The sequence below is a fragment of the Cnephaeus nilssonii genome (genome assembly GCF_951640355.1).
Source record: "Cnephaeus nilssonii genome assembly, chromosome: 4".
NCBI lineage: Eukaryota > Metazoa > Chordata > Mammalia > Chiroptera > Vespertilionidae > Cnephaeus > Cnephaeus nilssonii.
This window is the reverse complement of record NC_137075.1, coordinates 36,155,303-36,180,577: the sequence shown is the minus strand read 5'-3', so window position 1 is coordinate 36,180,577 and position 25,275 is coordinate 36,155,303. Positions and strand designations below refer to the sequence as shown.

Genomic DNA, 25,275 nt, shown 5'->3' with positions numbered 1-25,275 from the left:
CGGTGTAGATTCCTCTACTTATAGCATTTTCTTTGGAACTCATCAACATTTGTAATGAAATATAGCAAGGACTTTCTTTAATAGAAGAGATCACAAAATGATTTAAATGTTAAGTAGTAACACTCGGAGATATATGTAGATAATCACAACTTGTCAGAGGCTACTCTTATGGCAGTATTGAGTTTCTAAGGCTTATAGATATAGAAATTTTCCTCAATTCTCTGAATAACTCAATTGTTAGTGTTATGTAAATGTTATCTCCTAGTTTTCTTTTAATCTATACTTCCTCTTCTCATTTTCTTTCCTTTTATCAGTGAACAAGATATTAATCTTGAATTTCCTAATTGGAAAAGTCACTCTTTGCATTTTTTAATCCTCACCTAAGGATGTGTTTATTGATTTTAGAGAAAGGAAGGAAGAGAGATGAGAGATAGAGATAGAGAGAGAGAGAGAGAGAGAGAGAGAGAGAGAGAGAGAGAGAGAGAAGAGAGAGAAAGAGAGGGGGGAAGAGAGAGAGGGAGAGAGAAAGGGTGAAACATTGATGTGAGAGAGAAACATTGATTGGTTGCCTCTTGTAAAATTTGGTTACTTCAACAACCAGGGACAGAATGTGAAACCTAGGTATATGGTCACTAGGAATTGAACCTGTGACTTTTTGGGGTATGGATGATGCTCCAATTAACTGGGTCACTCTGGCCAGAGCACTCTTAGCATTTTTATAAATATTCTTTGCTTCTAGAAGAAATTGCTTTTGTCTACTTGCTTTTCTAAAATTTAAAATGTATTTTAAACATATTCATATTTAAATATGAACTTACCTTGTACTTTCACAAATTTTGGCAATTACAGTTTAATAAGAAGTAAGAGCATAGCATGTGCTGTGTATACAAAAACTGTGGTACTTAATGCCTAGGATGCTAAAACTAAAAGATAACCACACTAGAAGTTAACTAAAAAGAATGCAAAGGAGCTGCTTTGTTGGAATTTAGAAGTCTATTTTTCAATTTTCTCATGGCTGCCTTCACTTCTTGGTTTCTTAATGTGTATATTATTGGATTCAGAATGGGAGTAAAGATGGTATAAAACACAGACAAGATCTTATCTATTAAAAAACTGCTTAGTGGCCACATATAGATGAAGATGCATGGCCCAAAGAACATGAAGACAACAATGAAATGAGCTGTGCAGGTAGAAAGAGCCTTAGATGGCCCTTTTGAAGAATGATTCTTGATAGTAACCAGGACAATAACATAAGAATTAAATAAAAGAATAAAGCAGGACAAGGCAATTATGCCACTTGTTGAGATCATAAAGAGTCCTAGGACATAAGTATCCACACAAGACAACTGGAACACCACAGGAAGATCACAGAAAAAGCTGTCTACATCATTGGGACCACAGAATGGTAAAGTGAGAGCAAATATGACCTGGCTCATTGAATGCATGACTCCCACAACCCAGGAAGCCACCACGAGGGCAACACATACCTGGGGACTTATGATTGAAGCATAGCGGAGAGGCTTACATATTGCAATATATCTATCAAAGGACATAGCCATAAGTAAAATGATCTCTGTACCAGTAAAAAGGTGTAGAAAAAAAATCTGAGTGATGCAGCCATCAAAGGAGATGGTTTTGTGTCCAGTAAGGTAGTCTATAATCATCTTAGGGGTGGCAAAGGAAGCAAGAGACATATCAATGATGGAAAGGTTGGTAAGCAGGACATACATAGGAGAGTGTAGGTGAGAGTCAGCTATAACTGTGATGACTATGAGGCTATTACCCACCATTGTTGCCACATAAAACAATGAAAACACCACGAAGAAAAATATCTGTAGTTCCCAGGAATCAGAGAGTCCCAGCAAAACAAATTCAGAAACAGTAGATTTATTAGCCACATCCATTGTCCTGAATGATAGGTGGAAGCCTGTATTTAAAAAAAAAAAAAAGTCAAGAGAAAGTATGAGTCTATTGCAGCAAAATATACATTTCCAAGAAATCACTTTCATAGCTTTATTTCCTCTATGAAAACTTACATTTAATATTCTTTCCAACCTCATTTGGTATATTGATTTGAAAGATAATTATAGGGTATCAGGGATCATAGTGGGATACCATTTAAGTCATAGGTGCTGAAAATAACACTTTCTTTTCTGGTACTAATGGGCAATCAAATTGAGATAATATCATCTTGAACAGATCTACTTATCTACATATTTGCTCATCCACATATTTATACAATCCTGAAGATAATAGCTAACATTAAGTGAGCCCGTACTCTGGGCTGATGAAGTGTTAAACACACACATTTAATTATTTAGATTTTATCCGTAACAATATCCTTATTAGAAGAACATATAAAAATTATATCACATACAAATGACATAGGCTGTTAAGCAACATTACAGAAAGACTTTAAACAGTTGCAAGAACTCATAAATTTTCAGAGAAAAATTGTTAATATATACACAGATAGAAGTTGCCTGGCTGAAACAGAACAGAAATACAGAAAAAAAATAGTTTTGCTGACATTTATCCAGCAGAAGACTGTTATTGTCAACTATACTACAATATAACCAACCATATAGCCCAGGGGATGGCATTTAATGTTTGTTTCTTCTCAATTTTTGTTTTGTTAAAATAGAAATCTGTTCCTCTTACAAATATTTATAATTCTATGGCTTAAAATTTTACCTTGTCTCCTGGAAAATATAGCATAAGTTTTATGGGAATAAGCTATTTAGTCTCACACCTGTTTGAATTCTTCTTTCATATATACCAACACATGCAAGCTATATATTGATCTTAGCTCCATGGGATAAGGGTTAGGAGATGGAAGTAGGAAGGGCAGGCACATAAAAAATTTAATAAAAACCATTGGTGAAACATCTTTGCTTACCAGATCTATAGCAGAATCAGCGTTTTAGATTATTCAGGGTGTTAAGCAGACTCTGACAGAGCACATATAGGAGACGATTTTAAATATAAATAAATGACCTAGATGAATCATTAGTTGTTTAGCAGCTGTAGATAAAATGGATGTGGCAGGGACTTGGGAATTGACCAAGAAATAGTCATGCAATGGGATTTATTAAACAACTAAGATGGTATTATTTGTTTCACAACAGAAAGATATTTCAACAGTCTTAAGGGAATTTACAATGATTGTTTTCACCTGGACTTGAGAGATTCAGGGAACAGAAGTTTGGAAAGCCATCATTTAAGAAGCATCATGAAGTATTAAATCAATAAGTTTTATCTTGGTTATCTAACCTTGTTCTAGAGGCAGTGGAGAATAAAATCCAGAAACATTCACTTCTGCTTTAAGGAATTTATAGTTTCTTAGGAGACATTGAATACCTATAAATAAAACAATTGGTAAAAAACACACACTGTGACATCAATCAAATGTTTGAACAATTGTCAGAGATAATGAGTGAACTGGATTTTAGATAAAGAAAAATGTATAATATGCTTAATCAAGAAAGTATTGCCGAAACCGGTTTGGCTCAGTGGATAGAGCGTCGGCCTGCGGACTCAAGGGTCCCAGGTTCGATTCCGGTCAAGGGCATGTACCTTGGTTGCGGGCACATCCCCAGTGGGGGTGTGCAAGAGGCAGCTGATCGATGTTTCTCTCTCATCGTTGTTTCTAACTCTCTATCCCTCTCTCTTCCTCTCTGTAAAAAAAAAAAAAAAAAAAAAGAAGAAAGTATTCTTGCAAGACAAATGTCATGAACTTGACCTGCAAGGAAAACTAAAGTTTTGATTGGCAGGGGAAAATGTACGTATGTAATAAAATAGTGGAACTTCTTTGCATGAGTAAGTTATTCAGTTAGAAGGTTAGAAGAATAAGAATGCCACTCTAAAATATAACTTGATGTGAAGGCTACCAAAGACCCATTGTAAGATTGTAGGCAGGGTTATGATGATGTAAAATCAGTATTTTGTAAGGATACAGATGGTTTGGAGAAGAGAAAAGTTAAGACAATATATTATTTTTAAAAAAGTATAAGGAGATCACTTTGACTCTTTAGGTATTAGTAATGTGAATGTAATTAATAAAATTAAAAATTTAGAAAGTTTAATATCCCACTGACATCACTGAATAGATCTTCCAGACAAAAAATCAACAAGGAAACAATGACCTTAAGTAACACACTAGATCAGTTGGATCTAATTGATATATACAGAACGTTTCATCTAAAAGTGGCAGAATATTTATTCTTCTCAAGTGCATGTGGATCATTCTCAAAGATAGACCATATGTTAGAATATAAAATAAGTCTTAACAAATTCAAGAAGATTGAAATCATATCAAACATCTTCTCAGATCACAATGGGATGAAACTAGAAATCAATTACAATTAAAAAACTCAAAAACATTCAAACACATGGAGGCTAAGTAGCATGTTATTAAACAATGAATGGATTACCAATGAGATCAAGGAAGAAATAAAAAAAACTTCCTAGGAAAAAATAAAATGAACACACAACAACCCAAAATCTGTAGGACACAGCAAAAGCAGTTCTGAAAGGGAAGTTCATAAATAAGCCTGCCTCAAGAAAAAAGTTATGTAACAATCTAACCCTACAATTAAAGCATTTGGAAGAGAACAACAAGGAAAGCCCAGAATAAATAGAAGGAAGAAAATGATAAATATTAGAGTGGAAATAAATACATAGAGACAAAAAAAAACAAACAAACAAACAAAAAAAAGATCAATGAAACCAAGAGCTGGTTATTTGAAAAGATAAGCAAGATTGATAAACCTTGAGCCAGACTCATCAAGAAACAAAGAGAGAGGACCCAAATAAATAAAACACAAAATTAAAGAGGCAAAATAACAATTGACACTATAGAAATTCAAATGATTGTAAGAAAATACTATGAACATCTATATGCTAACTAGCTGGATAACCTGGATGAAATGGACAAATTCCTAGAAAAATACAAACTTCCAAAATTGAATCAGGAAGAATCAGAAAACCTGAATAGGCCTATAACAACTGATGAAATCAAAGCAGTAACTTAAAGAAAAACAAACAAACAAAAAAAAACTGCCAACAAACAAAAGTCCTGAGCTGGATGGCTTCACTGGTGAGTTTTACCAAACATTCAAAGTCGAACGAACACCTACAAAGAAAGATAATAATAAACCAATATCCCTGATGAATATAGATGCCAAAATCCTCAACAAAATATTACCAAATGACCAAGTGGGATTTATTCCAGGGATGCAAGTTTGGTACATTATATGCAAATCAATAAATGTGATACATCACATTAACAAAATAAAGGATAAAAATCACATGATCATATCAACAGATGCAAGAAAAAGCATTTGACAAAATTCAGCACCCATTTTTGATAAAAACTCTCAGCAAAGCAGGAATAGAGGGATCACACCTCAACATAATTAAGGCCATATATGACAAAACCTATAGCCAACATCATACTCAATGGGCAAAAACTAAAAGAACAGGAAAAAGACAGGGATGTCTGCTTTCACCACTCTAACTCAGCATAGTACTGGAAGTCCTAGCCACAGTGATCAGTCAGGAAGCAAAAATCAAAGGCATCTAAACTGGAAAGGAGGAACTAAAAATGTCATTATTCGCAGATGACATGATATTGTACACAGAAAACCTTAAAGACTTTGTGGGGAAGCATGGGACTTGGTTGAAAAGTCTGTAAGGAGGATTCTCCGAAAGGTTGGGAGCCTGTAGGGGAAACTTGCAGGAAGAAGCAACCCCTACCATGACTTTTCCAAACAAGTCCGAGCTCCCGGGTGTTTTGCTAGAATCTCTATGTTTAGTCTTTAAGACCTGACCTTGTAGAAGAATGTGCTTTCTCAAGGATACTTACCCTGCTGATTGTATCTAGAGGTTAATTTTAGTTCAAGCTGTTGTTACAATAAAAGGCTAACAAGGCAGGCAATCGAGGCTGTTTTTGGTGCCTAATGCCAACCAACCCCTTAGCCTCTCTTTCACAGAAACATGTGTCAGAGTAATATATTCATCTGTCACTCTGGGTCTGCTGGTCAGTCCTGGCAAGACTCCACCAAAAAACTACTAGATTTAATAAATGTATTCATCAAAGTAGCAGGATACAAACTTAACCAGAAATCGATGGCATTTTTATACACCAATAATGGACTATCAGAAAGAGAATCCAAAAAAAAAAAAAAACAATCCCATTAACCATTGCAATAGTAACAACAAAATAAGATTCCTTGGAATAAACTTAACCAAGGAGATAAAAGACCTGTACTTGGAAAACTACAGGACATTGAAAAAAGAAGTAGAGGAAGGTACAAACAAGTGGAAGCATATACCATGTTTATTGATTAGAAGAATTAACATCATTAAGATGTCCATATTACCTAAAGCAATCTATAGATTCCAAGCAATTCCTATTAAAATACCAACATCATATTTCATAGATCTAGAATATATATTCCAAATATTTATATGGAACCAAAAAAGACCCTGAATAGCCATAGCAATCTTGAGAAAGAAAAACTAAGTTGGTGGGATCACAATACGGGGTATCAAAATCTACTACAAAGCCACTGTAATCAAAACAGCCTGGTACTGGCGCAAGAATAGGCAAATCGATCAAGGAACAGAACAGGAACTACAGAAATCACCCACATCATTATGGTCAATTGATATTTGACAAGGAGGCAAGAACATACAATGGAATAAAGACAGTTTATTCAATAAATGGTGTTGGGATAATTGGACAGGAACATGCAAAAAAATAAAACAAGATCCCCAACTTACACCATACACAAGAATAAACTCAAAATGGATGAAAGTCTTCAATGTAAGTTGTAAACCCATAAAAATCCTACAAGAAAACATAGGAAAATACCAGGCATCTCACATAGCAAAATTTTCACCAATACATCTCCTAGGGCAAGAAAAACAAAGAAAAAAATAAACAACTGGAACTACATCAAATTAAAAAGCTTCTGCACAGTAAAAGAAACCATCCTCAAAATGAAATGGAAACCCACTGTATGGGAGAACATGTTTGCAAATGAAATATCTGATAAGGGGTTAAATTCTAAGATATATAAATAACTCATATAGCTCAAAAAAAGGAAGACAAATAACCAAATTAAAAAATGGGCACAGGACCAGAATAGGAACTTCTCCAAAGAGGACATACAGATGGCCAATAGACATATGAAAAATTCTCAACATTACTAATCATTAGAGAGATGCAAATTAAAACTACAATGACATGTCACCTCACACCTGCCAGAATGGCTACCATCAACAAATCAACAAACGAAAAGTGCTGGTGAGGATGTGGAGAAAAGGGAATGCTAGTACATTGCTGGTGGGAATGCAGATTGGTACAGCCACTATTTTTTAATTTACTCAAAAAATAAAAAATGGTACTACCATTTGACCCAGAGATCCCACTTTGAGGAATATATCCTAAGAAGCCTGAAACACCAATCAGAAATAATACATGTACCCCTTGTTCATAGCAGCATTATTTACAATAGCTAAGATCTGGAAACAGCCCAAGGGCCCATCAGTAGATAAGTGGATAAAAAAGCTGTGGTATATTTACACCATGGAATACTATGTAGCTATAAAAAAGGATTTCTTACCCTTTCAACAGCATGGAGGGACCTGGAGAGTATTATGCTAAGTGAAATAAGCCAGTCAGAGAAAGACAAAATATCACAGGATCTCACAAGTGGAATCTAATGAACATAACAAACTGATGAACAAAATAGGCCCAGAGGTATGGAGGCATGGAACAGACTGACTTATCTCAGAAGGGAGTAGGTGATGGGGAAGAGGGGATAGAAAGAGATTAACCAAATAACTCATACACATATATGCATAACCAATGGACATAAACAATTATGCGGTGAAGGCCTGGTGTGGAGCAGGGCTTAGGGGAGGGCTTAAAGTGTGTGTGTGTGTGTGTGGGGGGGGGGGGGGATTATGGGACATCTGTAATACTATCAACAATAAAATAAAATAAAAATATATACTTGAAAATGTATGAAACCTTCAGGTTCTAACCACATCGTGTTCATCAGTCTTTTAAAAATGTATGGCCTTGATGGCATAGAACAAGGATCGTTCATATCTGCATAACTGAAATGAATAACTTTTATTCTAGACAATCTTTATTAGAAAATTGAAACAGGTTATGTTCCTCTGCAGCCATTTTCCTTCCACTCATAACCTATTCCTTTTTTCTACCCACTATAAAGAGATCAGGGCCCATATTCCTTTCCACTATTGTGTTCCCACCAATAATCCATCATTATTCTCAAACATTGCTCACTCAGCCTTTCACTATCATCATGATGTTTTGAAAAAGGTTACCATTCCCTTTGTCTTCAAAACTACGATTTAATCATGTGGAATATAAAACTGGAAGCAACAAATAAGCAAGCAAGACAAACAACTAAAAATTCATAAACACAGACTGCAGTATGGTGGTTACCAGAGGGAAAGGAGGGTTGGGGTTGTGAAAGGTAGAGGGGGTAGTATATGGTAACGAAAGGAGACTTGACTTAAGATGGTGGGCACACAATAAATATACAGATGATGTATCATAGAATTGTACACTTGAAAGCTATATAAGGTTATTAACCAATGTCACCCCAATAAATTTAATTAAAAAAAAAACTTGTTGGCAGCTAGCTGTGCAATTTTTACAGTACTATTTCACAAACTGGGAGTAATTATTAAAATAGTTTAATGATTATTTCTTTTTGTGAATATTTGCATTTACTTGTAAGCAAACTGCTAAATCATAAGAACCGATCTTTAATCAAATCAAATAGATATCTGGAAAGACCATGAGGCCTGTGAACAGGAGAGTGATGCAACAGGGAACTAGCCGGTGGTAGGCTGCTATTAAATTATTTCACGCCAAAAAAAAAAATCATTTGGAGTGTGAGCACTGTATTTGTTCCTAGTTCTCCTCCTGTCAGAGTACTTCCAGAAAGCAGAGTGAGTGGCCTATAGTAATTAGACAGTTGTAACTGAATTTGTATTGCAGGGTCTCTCTTTGGAAATTCAGATCTTCCATTTCTTCTTTTTCTCCTTGTTCTATGCAGCCACTGTAAAGGGGAACCTCCTTATTTTGTTCACCATAATGTCAGAGCCATACATACACTCTCCCATGTACTTTCTGTTGGGCAATCTCTCCTTCATTGACATGTCTCTAGCCTCATTTGCACCCCCAAAATGAATGCAGACTTCCTAAGTGAGCACAATGCCATCCTTTTGAAGGCTGCATCACCCAAGCATTTTTTTCTGCAAACTCTTAGGGGACTGTACTGCTGATATCCATTTTTTTTTTTTTGATGGGTAAGTGACTATATGTAAGCCTCTATGTTACTTAAGCATCCATCATCTGGAGAATGTATGTTGGGCTTGTGACACTTTCCTGGATTTTTAACATCTTCCATGCTGAGTCAGTTAGCATTTACTATGAATCTGCCCTTCTGTGGACCCGATGAACTGGGTAGCTTCCTTTGTGACCACCCCTTGCTGATTAAACTTGCTTGCATAGATAGATGCATTCTGGAGTGTTTGTGATTTCAACTCTGGTGTGATTGCCCAGATGTGCTTTATCCTCTTGGTGATCTCCTCCACCTATCATCCTGGTCATCATTTGACAACATTCCTCTGGTGGGTCCTCAAAAGCCTTCCCACTTGCAGTGTCCACTTCACTGTTGTGACCCTTTCCTTTTGCCTGTGTGCTTTCATCCATGTGTGGCCTTTCACAAATTTCCAGTAGACAAAGTGGTCTCAGTATTTTACACCATTTTTATTCCACACTTGAATCCAGTGAGCTATACCCTTAGAAACAAAGATGTCAAGAATTCCATGAGATACTTACCGCCGTATGTATCTTTAAGGCTAGGAAGACTGGTAACACTCCTTGATTTCTTCACACAAAAATGAAATACTGGGAGCATTATCTCAATTCATTGAGGTTCTGCTTTCCGGCATATGTCGACAGTTTGGCTCAAATAAACTCACAAAAATTCTTTACAGGTTTCAATGTGTTTTTTGTGTTTTTTTTTTTTTTACGTTAACATTACTTGGCGTAGTTGTGGCAGGATTCCAAAGAAACTCACCCAGGACCATCCCTTGGACTTGGACTCAGTGCTATGATCCAGCAAAGGGCCCATTGAGCCCGCCAGTTCTCCGCCCATTGGGAGAACGTGGGTGAGTTGTCTCTTGGATCCAGGACCTTCCCTTGCTTTGGTAGAGGGTCTGACTTTATTTGAGCTGTGTTTTAAAATCCTCGAGGTGGAACCAGGGTTGACAGAACCCCAGGTTAAGGGTTGACAGACCCTGGCTAAGGCGGGACTGGAGGGAAAAATGGGTGGCTGGTTTTGATTTGGCTTTTCAATTGGAATTGCTGAGAGTCTGAGCAAAAAATACCTTCGCCATATAAATGAGCTGAACTCATTCAGCTCCTAAGATGAAAGGGGCAAAAAAAATTTTTTTTAGAATAGTCCAATTCTGGGGTATTCTTAGGTGACTAAGAATCTTTGTGGAGGTGACAGAAATGCAGGAGCCCCATAGGGAAGTCTCAACACAACTGTAATTATATAAATGGCTCATCTAGGGGGCCACCATGAGGCTTGGTCAGCCCAGGTCCCAAACCTTTCCTGTGGTTTTAGATAGCCAGGAGAGAAACTGAGGCCACATTTGACCCACTACATAACATGTCTAGAAAGTTTGCTCAGACTACAGATATTCAAAATTTAAAAAAAAATTAACATGGGAAATTGTGCCTCCAAGGCAAGAAGCTCCCAAGACCCCAGCCCTCATTTAATACTCCTGACAGGAAGCCTTTACTTGCAAGTACTTTACAGAAATGGGAAGATTTAACTAGAAAATATTAACTGAGAAATGGCCAAAAATGCAGTTTGTTTGGGGTATCTATGTTAATACTTTGCATGCAGAAATTAGAAAATGCCGGCTCTGAAATTAAACTGAATGAGTATATGGGAAGCATGTCTTGATTTGGAAATTAGAAGCTTCTAAGGAAAAGCATAAAAAAAAATTTGTTCCAATAAGATGGAAATTAACAAACAATTTTAGAGACTGTCTCAGAACTCTTCTGAAGTTAATAAATGTCTACACCCTGTTTTTCCCTGTAGAAAGCATGCCTCTGATTTATATTCATAGAAGATTCCCCCAGACCAGTGATGGGCAACCTTTTGAGCTTGGAGTGTCAAACTTCGCCAAAAAACTGAGCATAACTCGGGTAGTGTGTCACTTTGAGGAAAAAACATTATTTTGCGATATTTATAGTTTAAATAACATAAATGTATAATTGTTATATATAATTGTATTTAATAAACCAAAAACTAAATATTTAACTTACCTGCTTAGTGACTTCTTTGTTCATCTGTCAGTCGGTTTCTTTTGTTGGTCTTGATATTATTTAGCTTGTGTGGGGTGCTGTGAACTAAGATAAGTGAGAGGGAGGGGGAATTCTTTAACTAACCTGCCTATTAGTGACTTTTTTGTTGCTGAATTTCATTGGCTAAATCTTCAATTGAAGGTTGGTATTTTGTACACTTCAGGCCCAAGCAAGCGCTACTAACTTCATCTGTCAATCTGTTTCTTTTGTTGGTTTTGATATTATTTAACGCTGAGACTAAGGCCTCACAAAAGTATGTAGAGGGAAAAATTGTGAGTAAAGCCATTGCTATATTTTTCAGGGTGCTAAAAGTGTCTGGTAGTCAGTTCCAGGCACTCCAAATTTCCTGTGGCACTCCTCTTGATTCTCCAAGCGGCACCTTTCCAGATTCTCAAGCTTTGACCTCAAGTCGACAAACACCTGAGCCCAGATACTGTCTTGAAATTCTGCAAGTTGCATCTCCAAATCATCAATTTGCATCCATTGGAAACCATTTAATTCCAAACTACTGTAGACTACTACATCAGGATACTTAATGATTTTCATGGTCTGTTCTAGACTTCTAAATTAACTAAATCTATCACTAAACTGGTCAAGTAACGAGTCTAAAACATGCTGGTACTTCATATGCAAGAGTTCCATTTCATTTTGTACAGCTGCACTGGCCTTCTCACAATACTTTGTTACTCGAGGAAAATACTTATAAGTTTTAGTTTCTACATCTTGCTTGAAAATTTTAACTTTACTTTCAAAAGCTTTTATGTATCCAAACATAACGTCAATACTTTTGCCAAGTATTGTAACTTTAAGTTCAGTTCAGTAATATGAACAGAGAGATCTGTAAAAAACATCAGGGTGTTGACCCACTTGTCATCATTAAGCTGAGAAAAGTTTCCCAGATCCTTATCGTCAAGAAATACCTTAATGTCTTCAAAGCACTCCACAAAGCGCTCAAGAACTTTGCCTCGGCTCAGCCATCTTACATTATTGTACATCAGCAGTCCACTGTAGGTGGAATCAACCTCCAGTAAAAGTGCCGAAAATTCTCGCTTGTGAAGGGGGTGAGCAGCTATTAAATTAACTATTTTTGTAATAACTGACATTAAGTCGTTTAAGTCGGTGAATCCTGCCTTGGCACATAAAGCCTCCTGATGGATAATACAATGAAAAGGCACAATCGGATATCCAATAGCTTCTGTAAACAATTTGACAAATCCGACTTTTTCCCCCAGCATATTTGGTGCCCCATCTATAGTCACTGACACAACTTTACAGATATCAATGCTTAGGTCACGAAATGTTTGTATAACAACCTTACATATTTCGCTTCCTGATTTACTTGTTGACACTGATACTAACTTTATCAACTCTCCTCTCATTGTGAGACCATCAGAATATTGACCAATAATGGCCAATTGAGCATGTGATGTGACATCAGTAGTTTCATCAAGAGAGATTGAAAAATATTTATACTTCCTTATGTCTCTCTTTAATTGATGTTGTACGTTTGTGTTCAGTCTCATTATTCGGTCTTTTATGATATTTCTACTGAGTGGAAACTCAGATATTCTCTTAATAATTGCATCTTTATTCTGCATATCATGAAATAGAACTGGTGCACACCTTAGGAGAGTTTAATAAATTCTCCCTCACTGAGCGCTTTTCCATGCTGAGCTATAGAGTGAGCAATGCTCAAACTTGCAGATGTTAAATTTGTAGAGCCTTTCATAAATTTAAGGATGGAATTAGATTGGCTCTTATAAAGGTGTAGCTGCCTGGAAATGTATTCCTTCCTTTCATCCTCACTTTTTTCCAAGAGCTGGGAATGATTAGTTTCAAAATGTCTATTTATATTCTATGTTCTGCTTACTACCGTTTCAGTACATAGAACGCAAAATGATCTGCCATTTTTTTCTATAAAGCCATACATCTTGGTCCATGTCTCTTGAAAGGGTCGGCCACTGCTACTACCACTTCGTTTACTTAACCTTAGTTTTTTATTTTTTGGGTTCTCCATCAGGGGGGCAGTGACAGAAGATAGAATTATAGATAGCTTGTTAGGCCTGCAGGCAATTAGGGGTTAACTAGCCTAACTAACCACAAAATGGTGCATATAACTGTCTTTTAGGAAAGGCCAGGGTTAATAAGCAGAAATAGGGGTTAATAAGGATGCACAACAGTAATAGTGGTGAAATGGAGTCTGCACTATGGAGCAAGATGGTGTTCCTTATGTGAATTAAAATGGCTGCCGCTATTTCTAATGGCGGGAAACGGCACCCATAGCACGCCACAAACCCTCGCCTCTCCCAGCCTCCCCCTCACTTATCTCAGTAATGATGGATTAGAAATCCATGACACCCCAGAACAGTAGATAATGGTTGCTGTGGTTAACTGTTATTTGGTTACTGGTAATGGCAGGGCCCCCAGAGATGCGTCCCCCACTGAGTTCCGCTGCTCCCTGCTCTGCCGGCGGAAGTGAGGGCACAGATCCCGGCTTAACTGGAAGTCCCAGAACTAGACGCTCTGTGCCGGACTTCTGTTGTTTTGGCCTACAGACCTCCAGCACAGAATGTCTAATAGGGGAGGATGAAAAATTTGTTTCATCCTCAGGAGCAGCAAATGTTTCATCCTCAGGAGCAGCAAATGTTTCATCCTCGGCATGCAGCCGCCTCAGTGGCTGCGTGTCATTAGAAATGGCTACGTGTGTCAGTGCTGACACGCGTGTCATAGGTTCACCATCACTGCTCTAGATTATTGCTGTCAGAATTTAAGCAGATAAAATAGCATGTGCAAAGGCCCCAACAGAATCAAGCCCAGCACATTGGTGGAAAAGGAAAATCAGTGTTTCAAGGGGAGAAAAGGGGGCTGAAGAAATAAGCAGAATCCTGATATTCGTGTCCAACATTGTAATATGTTGTTGTATATTCCCCAATCACATTGGTATTCTTTTTCTGGGATCTAGAGAAATGAAGCATGCCACATGATAAGGTTTTAGTAATAAATATTTGAGAATAATACATATATGATCTTAATCAACAGTGTAATGAGCAATGTCAAACCCAGTATCAAATCAAAATACTTCGCTCCTGGAGAGACAAGTGTTAAGCAGTATTTGCCTCACCAGGGATGTCCTGTTCTCTTCTGTAATCCTTCCTGCTGCCTCCCCACCCCAGGTATTCTCAATCACCTTAATGTAAAGGCTTCCACCAACTTCCATGTCATCCCCCAATAAAAATTCATCCATATGCCATCAGGGAAGCAAGCATCAATAAACCAATAAGGTTATTTTAGGGTATGGAAGGAGAAGGAATTCTGGGAAATAGCTTCAATGTGCAAGATGATGGAAAAAGAAGAGAAAAGGCAAAAAGGACTCCTATTCCCAGAAATTGCTGGGCTAACAGTAGCAAGTCAGCTGTTTAAGCTTCAGTATGCTGGTCAAGTAAGCAAATTAAAGGTTATACAGGGGAGATTGGAAAGAGATAAGAACTGGGATAACTTTTCTTCTGTAGCTCCAATATAAAGTGCTGCTACATGTTTAGCATATTTTATCCACCATAGAAAAAATAAACAAGAAAAAACTTCCATCAAAGAAGAGTTTTTATCATAAATGGGTGTTGGATTTCATCAAATGTTTTTTCTGAAAAGGCTATAAAAAGTTCTCACAACAGGAACTGGATAAAAGTTGGCCTGTGGCTTACAGGATAAAAGTTGACCTGTTGCTTACAGTCTGCCCTCAGCTACTCAGTGCTTTCCCATTACTTCTGCAATATATATCTAGCATCCAACCCTCTGGCCTCTTTCAACACAATCTCTCTTTCCACTACTCTCAATTTTACATCTTGTTCTCTAGAAATAGAAAATGACATGAAACTCCTGAGTTCACTGGTATTTTTATCATTCTCTGCTGTTCCTGCCCTCTGGCATATTTCCCCCCAACTTGGCCTTTCCAGTATCAGACTCAGATCAGCACTTTGAGAATATTTCTTTGACTTCTGCAGGCACATTTGGATATGTGTTTTCCAAAGTCTTCTTATTACTGCAAACTTACATCATGTTAATTATGATACTGCATTTTATTAGCTTTCTTCTTATTTGGTATAATATAATCTCTTTGAGTGTAGGTATTATATCTTACTAGAAGCTCGGTGCACAAAATTTGTGCACGGAAGGGGGGTTCCCTCAGCCCAGCCTGCAATTGGGGACCTCTCCAATTGGGGACCCCTTGGGGGATGTCCGACTGCCGGTTTAGGCCCGGGATTTGACATCGCTCTTGCAATCTGGGACCGCTGGCTCCTAACTGCTCACCTGCCTGCTTGCCCGATCACCCTTAACTGCCTCTGCCTACCAGCCTGATCACCTCTAATTGCCCTCTCCTGCTGGCCTGGTTACCCCCAACTGCCCTCCCCTGCCGGCCTGATCTCACCCCTAATGGCCCTCTCCTGCAGGCCTGATCTCACTCCCAACTGCCTTCCTCTGCTGGCCAATTTGGTTCTGATTGGTCGGTTACTATGCCAGTCAGCATCAAAATCTCCACCTCCTAGGCAGCCATTGGCTCCCCACAGTACCCACGTTTGGTTCTGATTGGTCAGTTCCTATGCCAGTCAGCATCTCAGGGCCTGATCAGAAAGGCGGGGCTGATCAGCAGCCCCTGTGGCAGCCTGGAGAGAAATGGAGGCGAGGCTGCTGGCCAGACTGGGAGAGAAAGAGAGAGGCAAGTGTTGATCAAAAGCTGCCTTAGAGGCAACGGATCAGTCCCTGCTTCTCTCTTTAGTCCTCTCTCTGGCCCTGATTTGCAGCCTCCTCAGCAGTCAGTCCTGGGGCATAGCGCCTGCAGCAGAAGCTGACTGCAGGACCAACTTCCAGTTGGTCAAGCCTTGGTCTTTACTGGTTGTTTCTACTTGGGGTTTTTATATATTAGGATTATTCTGTTTACTAAGGACAGAGAAATTCCTGATATGTAAAAAGGGGCAAAAAAAATTCTTGGATTATCTTTACTGAGAGAAGAGAATTAGGTGCCATCTATTTGACAAAGGCAGAAAATTCAACTTATGACAATTCATCTCTACTGACTAATGCTGAACTATGTCAACAAGAAGCTGATCCTATCCAACTGCAATTAAAGATACACTTGGAAGAACTAATATAGCTTTTCAATGTATAATGAAATGTAAACAATTAAAAGCAGATTTCTATTAAAGTGCAGTCAAGGAAAGAGAATCAGGACACAGGAGGAGAAAGACATTAGAAAATAGAAGTATAGCTAGAACTTCTAGTACTATGTTGAATAAGAGTGGTGAAAGCAGGCATCCCTGTCTTATTCCTGGTCTTAAGGGAAACACTTTTTTAGTTTTTGCCCATTAAATATGATGTTGGCTGTAAGTTTTTCATTTACAGCCTTTACTATGTTGAAGTATGATCTCTCTACTCCCTCTTTGCTAAGAGGTTTTATCATAAATGGGTACTGGATTTTATAGAATGTTTTTTCTGCATCTACTGATATGATCATGTGATTTTTATCTTTCATTTTGTTTATGTAATGTATTACATTTATTGATTTGCAAATATTGTGCCAGCCTTCATCCCTGGAATAAACCTCACTTGATTATGTTGTATGATCTTTTTAATGTATTGCTATATCTGATTTGCTAATATTTTGTTGAGGATTTTAGCGTCTATGTTCATTGGGGATATTGGCTTATAATATTCTTTCTTTGTAATGTCTTTATCTGGTTTTGGCATTAGGATATAAACGTCCTCATAAAAAGAGCTTGGAAATCTTCCCTCCTCTTGAAATTTTTGGAATAGTTTGAGAAGGATAGGTATTAGTTCTTTTTTGAGTATTTGGTAAAATTCACCTGTGAAGCCATCCAGTCCAGGATTTTTTTTTTCTGAGAGTTTTTTAAATTATTATTGCTGCTTCAATTTCACTAGTCGTGATTTTTCTGGTCAGAGGGAGCTCTTACCCTTTTCAACAGCATGGGTGGACCTGAAGGGTATTATGCTAAGCAAAATAAGCCAGACAGAGACAGACACATATCACATAATCTAATATGCGGAACAAAATAAACTGACAAACAAAATGGAACCAGTAGCATGGAACAGACTGGCCAGTGCCATAGGGAAAGGGATGGGGTGACAGTATAAAGAAAGTGAAGGGATTAGCTAAAGAACATATATGCAAATCACTTGGACACAGACTATAGTTTGGTGAAGGCTGGGGTGGCGGTGGGGGTGAGGGAGAAGTGGGTGGCAGTAGGCAAAGGTATGGAGGGAGAGGGACACCTGTAATTGTGTCAACATTAGAAATTTTTTATTAAAAACAAATAAATTAATTAATTAAAAAAGAAGTATAACAGATTTTATACTACACTTTGACTTAAATCCTCAAATAGGAATAATTTGTAGGAATATCAATGTTCCCAGGTGATTCAATAAATGCTGTTTGTTAAGATTTAGTCATCGAAGGTTGGAGGCAAGAGTGGATTATCTCAAAGCAGGGATTAGAGCTGGACAAGTTATAGGTATGGCAATGGAAAAGGCATATTAAACCTTTTAAGTTCTTTATTAAGGGTGACAAACTGCTGAGGTAATACACATGAATGGAGTGGTCTGGTGTAAAACAAGAGATGAGATATCCAGTACCCGCCTTATCAAAAAACAGCTACAGCTTAGAATTATGGCTCAATGTTGGAGGGTTTGTGTTTGTGTTTAGTTTTTTAAGAAAATACATCAAACTATATTTCTAAAAATATTTTTTTATTGATTTCAGAGAGGAAGGGAGAGGAAGAGAGAGATAGAAACATCAGTGATGAGAGGGAATCATTGATTGGCTGCCTCCTACATGCCTCCTATTGGGGATTGAGCCTACAACCTGGGCATGTGCCCTTGACCAGAAATCAAACCATGAACTTCTAGTTCATGGGTCTCCACTCAACTACTGAGCCACATTGGTTGGGGCAATCAAGCTCTATTTTTTATGTGAAAAATCCCACCACCTTATTTTATTAACTAGGGGCCCAGTGCACGAATTCATGCACCTTGAAAGGAACTGTGGGGTGTGAGGCTGTAGTGGACACAGGGGCGGGACTTGGCCCATCCTTCATGCCCCTGCCTGGTCCCTCCCACCACAGACCTTGGTCCCCTGTCTGCCAGCAGCCCTGCTCCTGCCGCTGCTGCTCTCACACGCTGATGGCACAAGTCCCGCTTGCACCCACTGACAGTGTGGAGTGATTGGAGCCGGTGTCAGCAGTGAGTGCAAGTGGCAGCTGCTTCCCTGATTGCCCCTCAGGAGCAGGGGGATGTGGAGAAGCCCTCAGGGGTAATCGGGCCAGCAGCCACCACTTGCACCCACTGATGGTGCTGAGGGATTGCAGCCAGAGCCTGGTGCCAGCAGTGGGTGTGAGCACCGAGCAAGGCCGTGGCGCACAGGAGCTAAGAATTTTCAGTAACCACCAGAGGCTCGGCCCAATGACAGCGACCTGTGCCCTGCCTTGTTCTGGTGCCCCCGCTCACCTGCTCCAGCATCCCACCTTGGCTGATGCCTGCCATGTTCCACACTCTTCCACCTGCTGCTGAGGCCCGCCATGTTCTGCTCACACACCCTGGTAGTCAGCACTCATCACAGAGACTGGTTGTTCAGTTATTCTGCTGTTCGGTCTATTTGCATATTAGGGTTTTATATATATATATATATATACATTAGTTTTATCCTATATAATAAAAGGATAATATGCAAATCAACCGAATGGAGGGACAACTGGTCACTATGATGCACACTGACCACCAGGAGGCAGATGCTTAATGCAGGAGCTGCCCCCTGTGGTCAGTGTGCTCCCACAGGTGGATCGACTCTCAGCCAGAAGCCAGGCTCATGGTTGGCAAGTGCAGTGGCAGTGGTGGGAGCCTCTCCTGCCTCCTAGGCAGTCTCTCCCACCTCGTTGGCAGTGCTAAGGATGCCCAGAGGGGAGCAGGCTTAAGCGGGCAGTTGGACATCCCTGAAATCTCCTGGACTGCAAAAGGGTGAAGGCCAGGCTGAGGGACCACCAGTGCACAAATGTTGTGCACCGGGCCTCTAGTCTTATCTAATAAAAGAGTAATATTCAAATTGACTGTACCTCTGCTACACCCACAAGCCACGCCCACCAGCCAATCAGGAGTGAGTATGCAAATTAACCCAACCAAGATGGCTGCGGCCATGGAGCAAGCAGAAGGCTTGTGTTTCTCCAGCAATGGAGGAAGCCAAACTTCCTGGCTGGCCCTGGCCTCTGCTCAAGGCTACCAAGTTTCAATTATAGAAGATAAATAAATCCCAGATCCCAGGGCCTCTGCTTGGGTCGCCAGGGGGCATGGCCAGCCTGCAAACCACCATAGGCCCCTCGCCCAGATTGCCCCACGCCCCAAGGGAACCCCCACCCTGATCCAGGACACCCTTCAGCCAAACCAGCTGGCCCCCACCTGTGCACCAGGCCTCTATCCTATCTAATAAATGAGTAATATGCAAATTAACTATCACTCCAACACACAAGATGGCTGCCCCCAGGTGGTCAAAGATGGCTGCCCCCATGTGCACACAAGATGGCCGCCACAAGAAAGCCAGCAGGTGAGGGCAGTTGGGAGGGATCAGGCCTGCAGGGGAAGGAAACTGTGGGTGATCAGGCCAGCAGGAGAGGGCAGTTGGCAGGGACCAGGCCAGCAAGGGAGGGCAGTTGGGGTTGATCAAGCCTTCAGGGGAGGGCAGTTAGGGGTGACTAGGCTGGCAGAGGAGGGAAGTTGGGGGCGACCAGGCCTGCAGGGGAGGGCAGTTAGGGGTGACCAGGCCTGCAGGGGAGGGCAGTTAGGGGCAATCAGACTGGCAGGGGAGTGGTTAGGGGGTGATAAAGCTGGCAAGCAGAAGCAGTTAGGGGCAATCAGGAAGGCAGGCAGGTGAGCAGTTGGGAGCCAGCAGTCCTGGATTGTGAGAGGGATGTCTGGCTGCCCGTTCAGGCCCGATCCTACCGGGATCCTAAATGGGCAGTCGGACATCCCTCGAGGGGTCCCATATTAGAGAGGGTGCAGGCTGGGCTGAGGGACACCCCCCCTACCCCGTGCATAAATTTTGTGCACCGGGCCTCTAGTTTCTTTATAAACCTTTGAGGGAAATGAAAACATATTGGGGATGCAGGCAGTTGCAGCTTGCAGCCTATTGACCTGCAAAAATGATAAATCAACTTGCTCCAAACCACAAACCCAGTAAGTGATGCACAGTTGAATTTAGGTCAGGCAATCTGTCTTTCATGGGGCTACTCACCATACTCACTCTAGGAGTTCTTAGTAGTGTGAGCGTAAGCATGTGCATACACAGAAACACACACACACAGAAACACACACACACAGATAAATGTACCACAGACTTCTTTGGAAGTTCAGTGAAGCCCAAAGTTTTTTCATTAGAATAATAGCTCAAAACCATGAAATAAAATACATAAGAGCTCAAAGAAAACCAATTACACTGAAATATATTTATCAAAATGAGCAATGAGGACATAGGAATGGGCTTTACCACCGAGAAGTGTCCAGATAGGGATTAGATGTTAATCCTGGAAATTCAGAAATATTTTAGCCAGATGTAATGTCTGATGCTATAATTTTATGATTGCAATTTTAACAATTTCCTGCACAATACTTTCACCATGTCTTTAAATAAATAGTTCTTTAATATTTTCATATATCTAAACAGTATTTCTGCCTTTAATTAAAATGTATTTATTAGTGTGCTGTATATAAAATGAATAGATAATTGTCATTATTCATTTTCCATTTGATGCTTTTAATAAATACAGTTATAAGAATTTAAAGCATTTCATTACTATATTTTCAATAGGTGAAAGACACAAAATATGTGAACAATATTTTATCACTTTTTAATTATGTACTTTTATTTTAAAATGTTACTGTGACAAAACAAAATAGTGGCCTAATTAACATTGTGTATTTATTATTTTTCCCCTTTCACACACTCTTGAAAAATATTTCAACTTAAAATGAATAAGAAACCTTAAAAATATAATACTTCTTTTGAAAAACACATGCATATGAAGGATAATATTAACTATAGAAATACACAAAAAATTAATAATTGGCAGAAATCCAATATTTCAACATTAGTTTATAGTAAATAAATTGACACATCCTACTGTAGTTTTAAAACCATGCCCTTTATGTTCAAGTAAGCACATCTATTTCAATTCCAGTCAACCAATGATTTTTACATAAAAATTTAACACAATAACAATATTATTAATATTTAGTAAGACCTTAATGAGTGCCAAGTTCTGCTAGTTTGTTACTTGTGTTTTGGCTTAATTTTCACAAAATCTCTAATGGTTAAATACTATGTGCACATTTCATAGGTTAAGAAAACATGAAAATGATTCTTGGAAACATTAAAAATACTTGTTCAAGGTTGCACAATGAGGAAGTGTGGCACTGGAATTCAACCTACAGCGGATTGATCCTATCTAATTGCTAAAAATGTGTCACTTAAAGACAGAGGAACAATCTTGTACTTTAATGACTCCCAGAACCCAGCAAGGGCTTAAACAAAGAACGTGCTCAAGAAGTAATTATTGAACTAAAAATTGAAATTTTAGAAGTGAGGTTTATATTTAAAACAAAGATGATAATTTTCGCTGAATAATGGGAATATGGCAAAAGTTATTTCTACCTTACCTTTTTTCATTCATCTGACTGACTTTGAAGCAAGAAGTAATAGCTTATGATTTGATTAAAAATGAAACAGTATTTCAAATTTAAAATGTGGTTTTATACGTAACTCCAACATTACATTTCTGCATAAATTTCTGTATATTATTTAACTTCAGATATTTACTATTTGGCTTGGATGTTATCTAAAACACATAGAGACCTTAAGAGTTGAAAAAAAAAAATGTAAGAAACTATTAATGCCATTTCTGATTTTGCAAGAGAGGGGCTTGTGTTTTCCTCAAAGTACTTACATAGTGTCTGAATCCATGATGACAGGTTGCTTTCTGCATTCTTTTCATATACTTCAGTCAATTCAAGGAGATACAACTTATCAGTATTGTTTTTCATAGAAATCTCAAAGTATCAGGCAATTTAATATAGTTCCACACCTCCAAGCTAGCAATGGAAAACTGGAAAATGTTCTTTTTATTTTTCTGCCATATGTCTCAACAAGCTACAGTCTTAGAGACATCCTAAAACTAAAATATCAAATTTTGTGTGCTTGTGGATTGGCCTGAATGCAATTATTCTTCAAAGGCATACTACTTAAAAATCAGATGCATTTTGTGTAGAAGTCCATGGGGATGGGAAGGGAACAGCTAATGACATTTTTTAGAATCCATTCTGTCCACTTTATATAAAATAGTTACATCAAATAATTAATCCACTTTTATTATCCTTGTATTAGCTACTAAAAAGGGACAATGAGGTAAAGGGAATCTTCCAAAATAACACAATTAGGAAATGGCAGATCCAAGATTTAATTCTGAGGTCCATTCATATTTGGAGCAATGATCTTTGCCCCTTACAGTGATTCAGGCTTGAGCGAGCTCTATAAAATCTCAGGACTTCAGGTTCTTTAGCTGTTAGGGAAATGGGTTGGTCAACTGATTTCCAAACACTGTCTTATAATAAAAATACATTTAACATATTAATAAACCAATTTGGGGAGAATTCTGCTCTATATTTGTTAAATTATTTTCATCTTTTCTTCCACAGGTTATGTTAAATTGAAAATAAGACCCAAAACTCATACTAAGACTAATAATACTTTTGAATATTTTATTTGAGCTGAAAATGTCACAAATTTAACAGTTAATAATTTTCCAAATGTTTTATCTTAGAATTAAATGAATTAATCATATCTATGATATTCAGCTAAATTTTAATGGTTTAAACTTTTAAAAGTTTGATTAATTATCTGCTATGTCAATTACCAAGTATGATAATTATATGCCTATTAAGAAACCATATTGTTAAATTTCAGGTTCTCCAAACTGGTCTCTTTTGTTCAAAGTTGACTCAGAACTCAAACAATTAGACCCATTGAATCAAGATTGTTCAACAATATTCAAAAGAATCTCTTTATGATGTCAATTTTTTTCATGAAAATATTCTACTGCTATTGAAAAAAAACCACCAGCCTATTATGCCTAAAACTCTAAGTTAAAGCTCTACATGTGGATACCATCAGAGTACCACAAGGTTACACAGCTCAGTGGTATGGTCTGAGTTAGTATACAAGTGAGCAGTATTTTATCTCAGCCTTCTCTAAGTAGTCTTAATCTAAGAATGTTTGAAGGGTTCGATCAATGAAACCCTGAATTCATGTTCACAAATTTGCTGTGCACATTTTTCTATGGGAAAAAAAAAACCACAACAGATTTTTGACAGATTTTTAAATGGATTCATAATCTTAAAAGGATTGCAAACACTGCACTGACTTTTAAGCAAGATATTTTATATTTTCAACCTTGGCTTTTTATTTTCATGAATTTGGACTAAATAACTTGAAAGGTGGCTACTAAGTTTAATTTTTCTATTGCACTAAGGACAAAACTCAGGATACTGAATCTCAGAGAGGGGATCTCTGTTCACTGCACTGGATATCTTGGGGTCGTTTTCCCAAGATATAAATATTGATTACTTAGTTTCTTCATCACAGCTGTTTTCACTTCCTGATTTCTCAAAGTATAGATAAATGGATTCAAAAACGGGGTAAAGATGGTGTAGAAAACAGAGAGAACTTTGTCCACTAGGAAGTTTGTGAAAGGCCACACATAGATGAAGATGCAGGGCCCAAAGAACATGAACACAACAATGAAATGTGCAGTGCAGGTGGAAAGAGCCTTAGATGATCCTATGGAAGAGTGGTCCTTGATAGTAACAAGAACAATAATGTATGAGGTGAGCAAAAGCAGAAAACTTATAAGAGCAATCACACCACTGGTTGAGATCATGAAAACCCCAAGAACATATATATCTATACAGGCCAGCTGGATGACCAAAGGAAGGTCACAGAAGAAACTATCTATAACATTGGGGCCACAGAAGGGTAAATAGAGAATAAAAGCTAACTGGCTCATTGTATGCAGGAAGCCCACCATCCAAGAAGTTACCACAAGCCCAACACATACTCTTTGGCTTATAATAGTTGAATAATGGAGAGGTTTGCATATGGCAATGTACCTATCAAAAGACATGGAGATCAGCAGCACAATCTCAGTCCCAGTGAAGAGGTGCAATAAGAAGATCTGAGAAACGCAGCCCTCAAAGGAGATGGTCTTGCGTTGAGCAAAGAAGTCCATGATCATCTTTGGAGTGGCAAAAGAGGACAGGCACATGTCAATGAGAGATAAATTGCTGAGTAGGAAGTACATGGGGGAGTGGAGGTGTGGGGTGGACAGGATCGTGAACAAAATCAGGCAGTTACCAAACATGGTCATTAAATAGAAAATGGAAAACACCACATTGAAGAAAATCTGGAGCTCAGGAGAATCAGTAAGTCCAAGTAACACAAATTCAGACACTCTGGAATGGTTGAACCCCTCCATTGATCTTCAGACTTTGCTCTATAATGACAAAATGGAACAGAATGATAGAGCTAGAAAATGGGATACTTCTATAAGTACATAATAGGAGTTATAGTATTAGTTAATACTTTACTAGAATATTACTTAAAATCCAACTAATAACTATCTCAGTAACATTTTTTTTGGAATCACTTAACAATTGCTATGAGATATCAATTCAAATGGACAACTTCTTGGTTTTGCCCAGCATTAGTACATGTTGGTTTATATTCATCACATACCCAC

The 25,275-nt window shown here is 38.4% G+C and overlaps 2 protein-coding genes and 1 pseudogene across 3 annotated transcripts; 1 reads left to right on the top strand and 2 right to left on the bottom strand.

Annotated features, from left to right (window-relative positions):
• Nucleotides 1–950: 950 nt before the first annotated feature.
• LOC307097960 (olfactory receptor 4K2) lies at nt 951–1,904 on the bottom strand (the record flags this gene model as incomplete). Its single annotated transcript, XM_079768291.1, has 1 exon — nt 951–1,904. The coding sequence occupies one exon, from the start codon at nt 1,902–1,904 to the stop codon at nt 951–953; it is 954 nt and encodes a 317-aa protein (XP_079624417.1).
• A 4,906-nt stretch (nt 1,905–6,810) lies between these two features.
• On the top strand, nt 6,811–9,957 carry LOC307097680 (olfactory receptor 4K3-like; annotated as a pseudogene). Its single transcript has 2 exons — nt 6,811–6,829; nt 9,024–9,957. The product of its transcript is annotated as an olfactory receptor 4K3-like (transcript).
• A 14,094-nt stretch (nt 9,958–24,051) lies between these two features.
• LOC307097957 (olfactory receptor 4K2-like) lies at nt 24,052–25,011 on the bottom strand (the record flags this gene model as incomplete). The annotated part of the gene is made up of 1 exon (XM_079768288.1): nt 24,052–25,011. The coding sequence occupies one exon, from the start codon at nt 25,009–25,011 to the stop codon at nt 24,052–24,054; it is 960 nt and encodes a 319-aa protein (XP_079624414.1).
• Between the last annotated feature and the right edge of the window lie 264 nt (nt 25,012–25,275).